We start from the raw sequence: 16377 nt of genomic DNA, 5'->3' as shown, positions 1-16377 counted from the left end.
GCGATTTCACTACGTTGGCGTATGTAACAAATCTGGGCGCCATGCTAGGAAACAAGTACCGAATCCTGTTTTCCATGAAGAATCTGCAAAATGTTATCATGAACCCTGTATGGAGCTCTTGAGAGAATTTTTATATTTTAATGCACATGTTCTGCTTTCTCCCTCTTTTATTCCCTCAGAGTTGAATCTCGGAGAAAAATGTTTGGACTCTGTGTTAAACAACAACAACTATGAGTCAGATATTCTAAAGGTAAAGTTATGGTGCATGCTGGTACATTTTAGTATTTTGTATACTTTTCATAGGGATATGGTCATTAGGTCGAGCATTGTGGTGACCACTGAAGTGCGACAGGCCTTAGGTCGACACCTGAAATAGGTCCACATGGGTAGGGTTGGAAGGTCGACACAAGCATTAGGTGGACAATGGGAAGGTCGACAGACAAAAGGCCATGTATTCCATGTTAAAAAGACTGTTCTAACCTAATACAAATGATATTTTAGCATATTCAAGTTACCAGTCTTTTGCATATAAATGACGTTAATGTTGTATGAAAGTACAACATGCATCAATTCATGTACTCTGCGTATATGCTTATGTTTTACCAGAATTACCTGGCATCCAGGGGCTTAACGTGGAAAGACTTGTTAAGTGAAAGTCTTGCTGCTGTTCAGCGGGGAGTTTTCATGCTTACTGGTAAGAATTGTATTATCATTGTCGGAGTTTATATATCTGTCTGAACATGCAATGCTACTATATTCCGCTAGGTCTAACTTCTGCTTCTGTAGTTGCAATTGTGTGTTGCTCACTCAGTCCATCTTTAAACTGCTTAAGTAGCGTAGGCATAGGCGTGCACACATTGAGAGTTAGGGGTGCACAGGCACCCCCTAATGCTGTGCCCACCCTTATGAACACCTCCCTGCCGCTAGCAACCAGCAATACATTTTACTAAAGACTTCTGCTTTTTAGAACTGTATTCTATTAAAAGAAGCACCCATCAATCAATTATGTATGTTTTACATTATTATTTGTACTAGACCATTGTCATATCACTACATACCGGCATCATCCATACATTTTTTTTTACTTTATTTGCATGTACTATTACACAGAGTAATTAGAAGATTAAAACTGAAATAGGCAGGAGATTATGGTGTGGCTGAGAGACGTTTTATATTGTAGCGAGTGCCAGAAGATGATAGGAGACACGCTTGATTGGTGCTAGACACACCCAATGGCGGTGTTAGACATGCTCAGTAGGTGGTGCACCCCCTAATAAAATGTGCTGCGCACGCCTATGAGGGTAGGCTACATAAAATGAGAAGAGCTGGATATTTTTGGGGGTCTGTTCAATTAGGTGAGGCATAGCCACATCTGCGAGTAAGTGCAGCAATATGCTGTGCTCACAGTACTACCTGACTCTATAGGTCTGCAAACAAAAATGGTCAATTCAGGGATGTTATTGGGCCACGAGGGCAAGTTGTACAGCCAGTGGTGGCATTTTTCACGCCATTGCAACTGCGCCCCACCCCCCATCTAATTAAATTGACCCTTTGTTATATAGAAATTATTTTGTACTGCAATGTACATTGATGTGTGATTAGCTGATCATTTAAGTTATTCAACTAATTAACCTTTGAACCTATACATCCTAATGTATTTTTGTTTGCATATGTAATTGTTAAGGAGAATCAGTCGTGGTGTTATGCATTAGGGTTTTGCTTTGCTCACCATTTTTTATATTTACATATGCTTGTGCCTACAGATTACAGAATAAATGGAAACACTGTTCTCTGCTACTTCTGTGGTCTGCGTAACTTTAGAGATCTAACCTACCAATACAGGCAAAACATCCCACCTACCGAGTTACCAGGTACCCAGCCTTAATCTGTCCTTCTCTGAATCTATCTATCTTTGTTATTTGTTTAATCATTCTAACAATTGGTCCGGTATGCCTAATCCCAAACCCTTTGTTGAGTTGGAGGGGGAAATGCTAGGCAAGTTTCCCTTAAGGAACTTCATTTGGATCCCATCTAGCTCCAGAACCATGCCACCTTTTGTGTCTCGGGTGACACTTGAGGCTCTATAGGAATGGGATAAGCTACTTGGCCTTTTTTAACTGATTCCTCTCCCTTCGATTAATTTATCCTAACAGTCTATCAGATCATAATCTGTCCTCATGGATCACTAAGGGCATTACTATACGTGATATGTGTTTCGATAGTACACTTATGCTCTTTGCTGAATTATGAGCGAGTGGATGAGGGTCTTCATTGCGTTTAGAGTGAGAAAGGGTTTCAGCTTGGAAATTTTTTTGAGATGGAAACGTCAGGACTGTGAGATACTGAATATGTGGTTGGAGATACAAATGACAAGAGAGGGGGCAGAGGTCAGGGGAGGAAAGATAAATTTGTGTTTCAGCATAGGAGAATGATATTGGAAGTCGAAAGAGCAAATGAGCTCACCTGAAGACAACATATAGGGGGAGCGAAAAAGGAAAGGTTTAAGGACAAAAACTTGGGAGACAACTACTGTTAGTGGAAGTACTGGAGAGTTGCAGTCATGAATAAAGACAGAGAGTGGTAAGAGATGTTGTAGGTCAGCCAGAAGAAGACTCACGCAGACCAATGGAGTGAAGTATTTGCATGAGGAGAGCATGGTCCACCATTTTAAAAGCAGCAGAGAGGTCAAAGAGTAGGGCCCCTTGGATTTTGCAGCATGGAGGTCATTGCAGACTTAAGTGAGTGCAGTTTGGTGGAGTGAAGAAGATGGAAGCCAGAGTGAAATTGGTTAAGTTGGAGGAAAGGAGAAAAGACAGGTGACTGTAGACAACATGCACAAGGAGTTTGGAGACAAAAGGGGAATAGTGAGTGTTAGTATCAGGGTAGTCTTTTCTTTTAAGTATAGGAGAGAAAAGCATGCTTAAAGGCACAGTGCCTGATGAGTGGAAGGTTGGCAAGATGGAAACTGGCAGAAGGAAAGGGGTAGGAGAGAATGGGGTCTAGTTGGGTGGGGGAGGCAGAATGAGGGCCATTACTTCATCTACAGATATTGGGGGAAAATAAATCTGTTAGTAATATATATGGGAAGGGGCATGTTTTTGAGCCCCGGATGGGATGTAATGTCTTGGTATATGGAGTAAATTTGTGAAGTAGCTGGCAAAGTCAAGGGCAGAGGGTTGAGGGTTGACAGAGGCACAGAGATGTTGGGAGTTTAAAGACTCGGCGGAGATGATTATCTTGAAGTATGACTGTTTAGACAGTGAAATGGCAACCCTGTATGATGAGAGCCTAAACTTGAAATAAATTAAATCCGTTTTAGAGTGTGACTTAAGCACTGTTGCTTGGCAGTAAAGGAATGTTTTTTTCAGATGTCTGCTGATTTGGAGTGCAAGGGTTAAGTTGTTGATCTGCGATGGTGAATAGTGGTTGGAGCAACATAGTCAAGGACAGAAGTAAGGGAGGGATTGTATATGGAAGTAGCTTGTTCAGGACAGGAGAAAGAATAGGAGAGCGAAGTGAGTCAAGCAGGAAGGAAAAGGAAACTATTAATAGCCTCAATGTTATGCTTGGTGATGGTAGGCTGAGGATGCAGAGATGGAGAAAGCAGAGGGGTAAAGGTTAAAAGAGAGCAGGTTATGGTCAGAGAGGTAGATTGGGGAGTTGGAGAAGTCAGAAATATCCCAATGTTGGGTACTTATGTAGTATCTGGGCGCCCGATTTAGAAATCGGGTCGGATCGGGCACATCGCATCGGATGCGATGCGATGGACCCGATTTTTCAATAGGATTCAATGTTAAAATGGACTGAGTCCATTTTAACATAGAATTCAATGGGAAAAAGGGGTCCTTTTCATACCCCTACTATCCAAGTGGGCATGGAGTTGGATATAAACCTGTGGCGAGCGTAGCGAGCCACCGAGCCCGAAGCGTGGCGAGCGAAGCGTGCCCCGCGAGGGGACGGTATTCTGTGTCCCCTCGCGGGGCTCGCTACGCTCGCCACGCTTCGGGCTCGGTGGCTCGCTACGCTCGCCACAGGTTTATATCCAACTCCATGCCCACTTGGATAGTAGGGGTATGAAAAGGACCCCTTTTTCCCATTGAATTCCATGTTAAAATGGACTCAGTCCATTTTAACATTGAATCCTATGGAAAAATCGGGTCATCGCATCGCATGCGATGTGGTCGTATGCGATGCGATGCGATATCGCATCTGATTGTATGCCTTAACTTAAGGCATACAATCAAAAAATCGGGCGCCCAGATACTACATAAGTACCCAATGTTGAGCAAAGACCATATCAAGTGAGAGCTAACACATGGAAGGGTAGTTCACTAGGAGAGACTCATCAATTATTGGGTTAAGGAGTTCTGGTGATAACCAGTTTATATGCGATTATAAACCAGACTCTGATCTTGATGATCCTATGGGAATGAGGTCAACATATCTGAAATAAAGGTTTGTGTATTCTTCATAGTGTCTGTGACATCACGGCCAAACTGTTACTGGGGACGTAACTGCAGAACTCAGGTCAAAGCACATCATGCTATGTGAGTATTGCAGTATATTTTCTATCTTATGAATATTGTTCTGTAGCAGTAAGTACAATGCTACAAATGTTTTTTGCAATTTCATTGAAATTACTACATAATGTACGTTATCATCATTTTGTATGCTTTTGCGTAAAAAAATGTACCTTTATTATTTTTACACTGCTACTGTGACTGATTTATATTTGTATTGCGGCTTTCTGCTCTCACGTTGTTCAAGGAAAACGTAGGAAAAAAGGTTCTATGGATGCACACGGTCTCTTGTAACACAAGTTTAATTTTAATAAAATGCGATTAGTGAACAATAAAAACCTAAAGAATAGAAGGGAAGGAAATGTGTTACAGGTCGAGTATCCCTTATTCGAAATGCTCGGGACCATGCGAATTTTGGATAAGGGATATTTATGGTTTTTGGAATACTTTTGTTTTTTAATAATTACCTTGTCCCCTGGTAGAGCCTCAATGGTCCCACGGCGTCCACAGTGTCCTCCGATGTCCACATCCAAGTCTTGAGATAGTTTGGGTTTATCAAAACGCTTTTTCTCCATAGAGACATTAATTTATTGATAACATTAAGTTTTTTTTTTCTGTACATAATATCACATTTTGTTATGGACATATTAAATTTAATTATTTGTTTTGTCATTGTGTACCTATTCTATATCTTGATCAGTTTATGCAATAATGTTTATATTTGCATATAACCGTTTTTATTTTGTAACAGTCCTTCTTAGCTTGTTATTGTTGCTGTTTGTTGCAAAGCGGATACACATTATTAATGTGAGATGAGGTTTTTCAATACTGAATAAACAAGTCACTGCTTATAACCAGTGGGGTAACTACTGTGGGTGCAGGGGGTTCAGCTGCTATGGGGCCCAAGTTCTCTCTAGGGCCCGCCTCTCCCCCCTGCAACCAGTCACGCTCTGAGGAGACAGGCCACACTTTCCCCTCCTCCTGCTGTTTCTTGGGTCGCACTAAGCCCTGCCCACATTTAAAGCCCCACTTCCAAACCACGCTACTGTATGTAGTCTGGCCACAGATGTGACCTTGAATCCCAGTACATATTCCCCTTATCACCAGAAGCTCCACCCCTGGGCCATTCTAAGCTTCACTCTCCCGATCATCTGTGGCTGGATATTCTTGATTCACTCCCCACTCCTGCACTTGGAGAGAGCTTAATGTGACCCTAAAGCTGCGACTGTGATTGGCTGCTATGCGCTCCAGCGTCTACAAAGGTACCTGGCGCAGTGGGTATTACTATGTGGGGCATAATGTGGTGCTATGGGCTTTGCTGTATGGGGCTTAGTTTAGGGCAATGAGCATTACTGTGGGGCATAATGTGGTGCTATGGACATTACTGTGTGGGGCATAATGTGGTGCAACGGCCGTAATGTGGAGCTTAGGGCATTACTGTGTGGGGAGTAATGTGGCCTAATGGGCATTACTGTGCAGGGCGTAATGTGGCGCTGTGGGTATTACTTTGCAGGGCATAATGTGGCGCTATGGGCAATACTGTGTGGTGCGTAATTTGCTCTTGTAATTCCGTGAAAGAATAATGTATTGAATACATAAATGTACAGTTCATCCAGAAAGTATTCAGTGCTTCACTTTTTCCACATTTTGTTATGTTACAGCTTTATTCCAAAATGAACTAAATTAATGTCCCCTCAAAATGTACACACAATACCCCATAAATGACTATGTAAAAAAAGTTTTTAGGATTTTTGCAAATTTATTAAAAATAAAAAACTAGATCACCTAAGTATTCACAGTCTTTGCTCAATACTTTGTTGATGTACATTTTGGCAGTAATTACAGCCTCAAGTCTTATTGAATATGATGCCACAAGCTTGGCACACCTATCTTTGGGCAGTTTTGCCCACATGCAGCACCTCTTAAGCTCCATCAGGTTGGATGGGAAGTGTTGGTGTACAGCTATTTTCCGATCTCTCCAGAGCTGTTTAATCGGATTCAAGTCTGTGCTCTACCACAGAGTCGTCCTGAAGCCACTCCTTTTGATATCTTGGCAGTATTCTTAGGGTCTTTGTCTTGCTGAAAGATGAATAAGTCACCACAGTCTGAGGTCAAGAGCACTCTAACAGGTTTTCATCCAGGATGTCTCTGTACACTGCTGCATTCATCTTTCCCTCTGACCTGACTAATCTCCCAGTTCCTGCTGCTGACAAACCTCTCCGGGGCATGATTCTGAAACCACCATGCTTCACTGTAGGGATTGTATTGGCCTGGTGATGAGCGGTGCTTGGTTTCCTCCAATCATATGAATTATTTATTAAGATTGAGCAAGTGTTTTTTTACATTAGTTATAAAGTATGTCCCATCTAACAAAAAAGCTGCTTTATAATGACCATTAATTAAATGATCTCATTGTGAGGCAGATGTATTAAACCTTGTAGAGTGATAAAATAGGAAGAGAAACTACAAACCTAGCCTGTAACATGGCAATTATGTGATTTGGCTGGTACTTTGTTTTTCTCCAATTTATCACTGTTCAATGCTTCATACATCTGCACCTGTTAAGTTGAAATCTTGTATCTGCTGCTCTGTCTCCTGTGACTTCCAAGGACTGGTTATAGGGAACAATTCAGTGGGTTATAGGAATATGGCCATAGTAAGCTATGGCAATCTATCTAAAGTTATTCATGTTAATAATGGAACAAGGCAAGAATGCCTGCTCTCTATGCCAATGTTTATACTGTGCATGGAGGCCATGGTGAAAGCAATACGAGCTAACCCAGATATCTCAGGAATATAAGCTAGCCCTCTTGTGGATGGTTTATTAACTACCATTACAAATCCACTGTTATCCCAAACAAGCCTTATGAATGTACCAAGAAAGACTAAACAATCTTAATATGTATACTTTGGAGCAGAGAAGGGAAAGGCGGGACATGATAGAAACTTTCAAATATATCAAGGGCTTTAACAAGGTACAGGTGGGAGACATTCTTCACAGGAAGAGGAGCAACAGAACACGAGGACATGCACTGAAACTAGAGGGAGGAAGATTCAGGGGAAATTTGAGGAAGAATTATTTCACAGAAAGAGTAGTAGATAAGTGGAATAGCCTCCCATCAAAGGTGATCGAGGCAAATACAGTAGTACAATTTAAACATGCAGGGGATAGGCATATTGACATCCTTACAAAAAAAATAAGGATCAAATATGGTTTGAGGTAACATTTTTAATAAAGGGGCAGACTAGATGGGTCAAGTGGTTCTTATCTGCCATCAAATTCTATGTTTCTAATGAGTTTCATAGTTTCCACACCTTATCTAGCTTTAAAATGAACTATAAATCTGTTGCTCTAAATGTTACAGCGACAACCACTATAGTCTCTACTCTTGTCGAGTAGTTTACCTTTTAAATGAAACCTATCACATTTACAATACTTTTACAAATGCAAATTATTTTCACAAAATGTTACCCCTATCCTTAATAAAATACGGACAGATTTGTTACTATGGCAACCTCTGAAGTTTTCATGGCCGTATTAGCATCCTAAAGATGAACATTCTTCCTAGAATACTTTCTCCAGACAATTCGATACTTCTTCCCCAAAAATACCTTTCTGAATTACATTATGTTTTATGGGCTTTTGTGTGGGTGGAAGAAAGCCCAGGTTTAATCACCAAATAATCTGGAGACCTTAACCTCAAGGTGGTAGACAAATTCCTATAATTTCTGCATGCCACCGGGCAACTATACTTAATAGGATCTTGGAATGGATTTGGAAATCAGGTGACAAGCAATGGGTCCAGTTGGAGACTCAGATGTAGGCCGATCTATACATCAAACCGTGGGCCCTACCTTTTCCATTTGGAAAAAGATGTGTCCATTTGGATCTTTCCACAAAGATTTCCTCTTTGACTTATTGTTAAAAACCTCCAATTCCTGCCGGGTATGTTTGGGGGTGCTGCTGCCTAATGGAAGACAACAGGCATTACAGATTACAATATTTGTTTTCTGATGGTGTGCAGAAGTCCTCTGAGATGTTGACATACAAATAAAGACTCACAAGCAAAGATTACTGGATATATATATATATATATATATATATATATATATATATATATATATATATATATATATATATATATATGTTGTGGCATTTTATTTTGTCCAAAGGATGAACTAATATATGTACAGGTTGAGTATCCCCTATCCGAAATGCTCGGGACCACGAGCATTCCGGATAGTGGAATTTTTCGGTTTTTGGAATTTTTTTCTTAAGCATACTTACCTGTCCCCTGATGGTGTCCGGTGGTCCCTCGGCATCCACCCAGTCCCCAGGCATCCACAGCAGGCCTCCGGCATCTTCTCTGGGTCTCCAGCGGTCCCAGGAATGACGTCACCGGCGCGCGCACACTCGCGCAATGCATTCCTGGGACCGCTGGAGACCCTGGAGAAGATGCCGGAGGCCTGCTGTGGACGCCCGGGGACCAGTGCCGTCTTTCCCATTGGGCACGATGGGCAGTTGCCCGGGGGCCCTAGGACCTAGGGGCCCCTGGCCCAGCCCCATAGGAAAGATGGTGGCCGGGGTCCGGGAATCCGCTCACCCTCGCTGGGGGATCCGGGCAGGGGGATCAGGGCGGTGGCGGTAGCTAGAAGCCTGATTCGGCGAAGCTCTATTTGCCGGCGGGGCGGGAAGCGCTGTTGCATTTGAATAGACTGGCCGGACGCTGATTGGCTGAATTCAGAAAATCAGCATCCGGCCAGTCTTTGAAAAGGCAACAGCGCTTCACCTCCTAGCTAGCAGTGAATTTAATTTCGGGGGTCCGTGTGCCGGGGTTCTGATCACCCTCACTGGGTGATCCGGCAGGGGGATCAGGGCATCGGTGGCGGTAGCTAGGAGCCCGAAGCGCTATTTGCCGGCAGGGGGGGCGAGAAGCGCTGCTGCATTTAAAATGACTGGCTGAATGCTGATTGGCTGAATTCAGCCAATCAGCATCCGGCCAGTCTTTTCAAATTCAACAGCGCTTCCCGCCCCCGCCGACAAATAGTGCTTCGCCGCTTCGGGCTCCTAGCTACCGCCACCGCCGCCCTGATCCTCGCCACTCGGCCACCATCTTTCCCATTAGCGCTATTTGCCGGTGGGGCGGGAAGCGCTGCTGCATTTGAAAAGACTGGCCGAACGCTGATTGGCTGAATTCAGCCAATCAGCGTCTGGCCAGTCTTTTCAAATGCAACAGCGCTTCCCGCCCCGCCAGTTAATAGCGCTTTGCCACTTCAGGGCAGGCTCCTAGCTACCGCCGCTGCCCTGATCCCGCTGCCCGGATCCCCCAGCGAAGATGATCGGATCCCCGGCCGCCGGAAGCTGACTGGCTGCCGCACGGAGCCAGAGAGGTGAGGGTTGGGGAGGTGACTGTGGGCTCCTGGGCAAACTAATTTGGGGGGAGGGGGTCCAGTGAACTAGGTTGCCCAGGGGCCCTTCCTAATGTTAAGACGGCCCTGCCGGGGACTTGGTAAGTATGAAAAGAGGGTTAGGGGGGTTAAAAATAAGAAAAATTCAAATGATTCAAAAAACCACGGTTTTTGGAATAATTCGGATAAGGGATGTACGGATACAGGATACTCCACCTGTATTAACAATCTTACTTTGTTTTGAAACTATGGGCATCCAAACTACTTTATATCAAATTCTCCTAAAAGCGCTCTCATCCTCTGTACCATGTTATCAAGAGCATTGGGGAAAAAAAGATTTTCCCAGGTGGTACAGATTCTGTGCACTATTTTACACACATTCTATCCAAGTGTTTCTCCTCTCTGCTGGATACAGTATGTGGTAAAGACCAGGGGACACAAATACACTTATGGTGGGATTGCCCTTTTATTACCTATTAATAGGGAAATGTTCTGAACATTGTGCTAAGAACTTCAATTATACTCCATGTTAATTGTAAGAGTTATCAAAATTATTTTTACTATCAGTGTTCTTAGCACCTAGAGTGTGCATCAGTATTGTTCTTTTTTCCTGTATGGTACTAGAAGCCTTAACTTGGTAGCACCTCTCAATATGTTTAAAAATATGGTGTGCAGTCCAGTCCCCCCTTTCTTTCCCAAATGTTCTGAACTGGTCAGCAGAGATATTGGGTATTCCAGTAGCTCTGTCCTAACTTTTGGTTATTATCTCACTCTGCTATACCGATCACTAAATAAAAAAGTACCTACTACGACATACAAAGAACGCTGCTAGAGCAGTTCCTCCAGTTCGTTGGCGTTCTTTAAACTCGCCTACTTTCTGGGATTGGTGGCAATGCATGGACTTCTACATGAATAAAATATATTGCTCTTCTCCAGAAAAACGTGGCCTTTTTCAAACCATATAGATATTGAAAACCTCTTCTAAGTATAAGGAAATGATACCCCTAGAATAGGTTTGATTTGATTTATGATAGTTGTAATTCTTGTCTAGGCCAGTCCTACACTGGTCGATTTATTGTTGCAATCAGTTACTTTTAAATCAGTTTTAATGTCGTCAATGAAAATTAAGAATAAAACTGTTTGCGGACAAAGGTTTTTTCAGTGACTAAAATGTGATAATAACAATAATAGGAATTTTTTAATAAGAAAATGTTGACTAAAATTTCGTCCATGTTGTCATGACTAATATTGACTAGACAAAAATGCTGTACCATTTTCATCAGGGCACCACATTGTTTGACTGATTTTTGGGGGATTCTTTAATTAATAATACTGTATTTTATGCAGTTTATCCATCCTCTCCTAGAAATGAAAAATGTAAAAAAATTGTATTTATGAATTGAAATTTGCAAAAACTGAATGACTGGCGGTGAAGGAAATATTTTTGTTGCTCTTGTTTGATACCTAGTTCACATAGTGAAATGTATACAAAATATTCAAGGGAATGATAGAGAAATTATCTTCTGCAAAAATCCATTACAGTATCAATAAAGTGCACAGCTATGACTAAATCAATTACTAAAATTAGATGAAAATGTCTGTCAAGATCCACTTACTAAAATTTGACTAAGACGAAATAAAAAAATGTGACGAAATAAAAAAATGTAACTATTAAGTGTGACAGTCATTTTCATAAAATTTGATGAAATTAAATAAGACTAAAACTAAATTTGAAAATCCCTGACCAAATCAACACTGCTTTTAATTGATGTATGGATCTATAAATAAAGCCTCCCCCCTGCCAGATGATTCCCTTTTTTTTTTTCAGTTTCCTTTTTCTCCTCTTCTCTCTCCTTTCCTCTATTGTTTATATCTTTCACAAAGAACTACATTTCAATATGAACAGGATTCCTCTTTTTGATCTCAATCTGATGATGTTGGAATTAGAAGGATTTGGTATAATAAGTAAAAATATCCATCTAACTCTGATTCACTGTTATTTTTTTGGTCCTTTTTCTGTGCATACCAGGTTTTCAAATTTACATTTCTGTATTTCAATATTGAAAGTTATTCTTGAGATAAAGAAATTATATTAAAAAAAAGGATCCAAAATAGAATTACAAATGCTGAACTCATGAGGGTAGAATTATACAACCGCAAGTGTCTGCCCTTCAGAAACAGTCAGCAGAATTCCCCACTGTTATGTCTTATGAACCTCCATCTGTTTGTAAAGATAATACAAATTTTGTATAGAATCTCTTAAGTTCCAGGCTTCTAGAAGGAGACTTCATTGTGTCAGGTTTATGGGATGTCTACCTTCACTTACCATTTACACTACAATTTTGAAAACTCAGTTTTGTCAGTCATGGAGTATCAACCAAGTCCAGGCCCTGCAGATCCAGCAAGGCAATAAAACCCTGGAACATGCCAAACAGGAGTGAGTCTTCATCCAAAGCCGTTATCAACCAGGATCCTAGTAACAGCTCAGATGTTGTTGTTTGCGCTCTTTCCAACAAAACTAAATGACTAGTATTGCAGCAGAGGCTACTGTCAATGTCTGTAAGCAGGTAGTGGAATGCCACCCTTTGAGATTTCAAGAAGCGCCACAATATTCAAGGAAATGTAATTCTCCGTTTCAGGAATCATAACTCACATCTTCTGCAAATCTAACTGTAGGGGTTACAACTGAATGCTGGGGAGAGTAGCGGAGAAGGGCTGTGGGCAGAGAATTGGAGCAGATTAAAAGGGTTTTCTCTCTGTCCTGACACTGACTGGGTTAACTGTGGATGGCAGCCACAGTGTGCTCTATGACTGGTGCCTCTCCACATATTTATTTATTTATTTTGGGGGGGGGGAGCACCTCCCTGTTCTAGCGCCTATAAATGTATTTGTAGATATGCGAGAAAGCCTTGACCATTTACTGTGTAAAATGAAAACCACAACCCTGTCCTTACCTTCTAGGAAATTCAACCACATCTGTGAACAAACCCGCTTCAAGAACTAAGTCTGTGATCATCTGCCATCAGGGACGTCTCTAAGGTCCCCTGAGGAACTATACTGCTATGTTCTCACAAGCGAAAGCATCAGAACATCTATGTCCCCATGTCTTCTGCAGCTCGCCATTCCTGAATTTTCAAGACTGTCTACGCTCTTTAGACAGGTTGTGTTGGGGAAAATAAGAAGGTAGTGGCAGTAGCAGCTTAATTGCTGTTTTTTTTCTAAATGGAGTTACAATGGTTTTAAGATCGAGAAAAGGTGACTGATAATATTATGCAATGCAAGATATGTATCTTCCAGTTAAATGCATGTAAATAATGGTTTAAACATTGGATTGATCTGTTCAATGTGAGTTTGTATTACAACTTTTTTGCTGAACATCGCTGCTGTGGATGGACAATATACTATTGTACATAACCTTTTTGGCTAATTTTACTTATTTAAAAAAAAATGACTGACTTCAGTGCAGGTTGCTCCATAGTCTTTCCATTCAAGGAGATTACTTACAGCCATCAGTTTGTTGTGCACATAATGACTACGTTTATTCTGCTTCTCCTTTGGACATAAGGGTTAGAATGGGGTGAATTATTTGTTCATTCATCGAATGGAGTCCTGGAACACTCCAGCTTCGTACTGTGCTTTCTGTGTATGTGACCTGCATAACAAGATATTTGTGTCGCTCGTGGATTATGTCTCCAAGCCATGTGATTACCATTTATGTGTACTCTCCCCATTTTGTACCATCATTTTTTCTATGGACTAAGTTACAGTACTGTATGGTACAGGGAAACTGTAAATGTTTATACCTCAAGCCACATTCTCCATGTATTATAATTCTAGAACAATATGAAGATTGGTTTCTTTTCAATATAACTTTTTCTTGCACAATGCTAATCTGATGTCTATATTATCTATATAGTTTTTGTTGTTATAATATTGATTATTTTGCAAAAAGGAAAAGGTCATAGCTCTGGACAAGAGCAGGAAAATTACACCTGGAGACTGCATAAATTTCCCAGAAAGACCTAACACTGAGTCCTGTGCTACAGCCAGGTGGCCTGTGTGCTAATGCATACTCATTGGCAATATACAGATTTTATCTTGCACTCCGGCAGGCTAGTGATGGCGGTAGCAGAGAGCCCTTTATTCAAAAAGTATTTGATCGGTAGTCCGCGTTTGGGGGAGAAATGTCAGTGGTAGTAAAACCCAGAAATGTCAGGACTACTTTGGCGGCATGTTACTGTTTGCAGCTATGATTTGGTATGCAGTAGAATGGTTCCAGCATCCTCCTTCCAGTGGCCATGCTGCATGACCATAGGGAAACTCAGGTTAATGTTTGACTGATGTGCAGTCTGATAATTGTACCTTTTTTATACAAGCAACAGGATAGAGACCTCTCCGTACACCTCCTGGCACCTACAACATTTGCAAATTTTCCACTCTGCTTTAGGGCGCTGATTCTAATCCATGCGAACGCGCGAGGGACCGATGTTTGTGCCCTGTGCATAATCAGTAATGCGCATGTGCTGTGTGAGCGCCCTCGCCAAACTGAACTGTGCAAATATCAAAAAGGTCAGTCTCCAGTGACATTTATATTTTAGAGCCCTGGTGACCGATTATTCGGTGACCATCGAATAATTTCTCCTGCAGCGGGCAAATGCCAGGGGAGATCAGAATCATGGCCCAGGTCCAGTGTTAAAAAATGGAAGGGCTCAATTTGTTGGAAAGAGCTATTGAAACATGCATTTTGCAAAAATTGGAATGTTCTCTTGGATTACTTTATTTATTAAGCTGGGTACTCTATGGTAATCTATTTTCTGAGCAAGCAAACAGTCGGGCCGGTATGTACACCGAATATGTCTGTGAACCAAAATGTTCAGATATATCAACCTGTGTTTGAAGGCGGTCCACTGACCGTCCATACGCTGGCAGCAGGGACTACCAGTGGCAGCATTGGCGCATCAGAAATAGCCATGCCTGCCGCAAAGATTTGTTGGATACTGTGGTAGTCAATGGCATTGAAAAACAATACATCGTATGCAAAAGGACTGCATTGATGGGCTGTAGCCATTGCATACGAGGCTGTATGTGAATTATTTTTGGGGGGCATAATGTCAGGGCTGCCGAGTTTTTTCCCATCCATGTGCAGAGCCTATTTTGACACTTCTTTGACTATGCCCCTACCCACATCCTTCTAATTTGTTTATGTTGGTTCCACAACAATTTGTGCCTTTTTTTATTTTTTTTTATTTCTTTGTAAAATAATCAAACCTTCCTTGCACAGAAAAATAAATGAACCAAAATTTAAACTGCGAGAACATAAAGGAAAATAAGCTCTCCTTAACCATCAATACTCATGCTTTCATAATAAAGGCTCCACCTAAAAAAGGGAATGTTCTTTTTCTTTTCTGTTGCTAGAATGTACTAATTTGAATGAAATGTATTTATTGTGGAGAAATAATACAAATGGCTAAACAAAGTAGAATTTTAGAGAACTAGATCCTCTGTAGAAGTGGTTCTCAAACACGTCATCAAGATGCTTCAACGGTCCCCAATGAACACATGCTTTATTTCTGAGCTCTCTGTAAGTTGTCATCCTCATGCAGTTTATCTAGGCCCTCACTGATGGGAAATGGGCCATAGTGTTGAGTCCAAGTAGTGCAGGCATTTTATATTCTAAAGGTTTCCTGTAGCTCTGCTTCCACCTTCTTTCAAGCTAGGTATGCAGCATTCATTTTTATCATTCTTTTTATAATAACTGTATTACAGCAGGGATCAGCATTTTGGTGGAAGTAGGCAAAGGCAGATGTAAGGGAGAATATTTAATTCCTAGAGCTTGGTCGGTGTATTAGGTGTTCAATAGGCTGTTTGCAAACATATCACTCATTGCTGTTGTGGCCAAAAGGGGCGATTACTGGCTTTTGGGCCCAGGGTGGGTGTCTAAAACTGTGCAGTTTGTGAACTGTTCATGTGAAGGTGTATCGTGACTGGAATAATAGCACCAATTTACTTAACAGACGGGGAAACTGCTATTGATCCTTAGAGGTGAATGTCTGCTACAAAGGTGCATGGGGGCCAACCTCCATGGCCAGGGCCGGATTTGGGGGTCAGGCCCCCCCTAGGCACCACACTTTAGTCCGCACCCCCCCAGTACCTGGTCGGACCATCCCCGACACTCAGTGCCTCCACTTAGCCGGTCAGCCTCTTCACCTGCTCTCGCAACCACCGGTACTCGCCCTGTAGGTCAGCGACGGAGGAGGAGAGCTGAGCAGCCCTGCCAGCATGTCTTCAGTTCCAGCTGCCTCACCAAGCCCCTGGGACTCCTCCATTTCCGCCTGCAGCGTCCCCGTCACCCTCCCGCCAGAGGCTCCTGTAGCTGGCAGCCGGCCACACAGACACCTCCGTGCTGGGTACATGGATTTGCGGCTCGAGCAGCATTGAGGAGGAAGCA

The 16377-nt window shown here is 42.0% G+C and overlaps 1 protein-coding gene across 4 annotated transcripts in view; it reads left to right on the top strand.

The window, feature by feature from the left end:
* Window positions 1–13820, top strand: part of CHFR (checkpoint with forkhead and ring finger domains) — a 56446-nt gene extending 42626 nt beyond the window's left edge. For all 4 annotated transcript variants that reach the window (XM_083149934.1, XM_083149942.1, XM_083149917.1 and 1 more), the window contains exons 14-18: window positions 180–250; window positions 607–694; window positions 1764–1871; window positions 4475–4547; window positions 12891–13820. In XM_083149934.1, the coding sequence (XP_083006060.1) occupies window positions 180–250; window positions 607–694; window positions 1764–1871; window positions 4475–4547; window positions 12891–12933 (383 nt within the window). In that variant the 3' untranslated portion in view covers window positions 12934–13820. The remainder of the gene's footprint in view (window positions 1–179; window positions 251–606; window positions 695–1763; window positions 1872–4474; window positions 4548–12890) is intronic.
* The last annotated feature ends 2557 nt before the right edge of the window (window positions 13821–16377 follow it).

The sequence above is a fragment of the Crinia signifera genome, chromosome 1 (assembly GCF_055691185.1).
Source record: "Crinia signifera chromosome 1, ASM5569118v1, whole genome shotgun sequence".
NCBI classification, from domain to species: Eukaryota; Metazoa; Chordata; class Amphibia; order Anura; family Myobatrachidae; genus Crinia; species Crinia signifera.
Note: the sequence above shows the minus strand (reverse complement) of the source record. Positions and strands in the feature narration are given on the sequence as shown.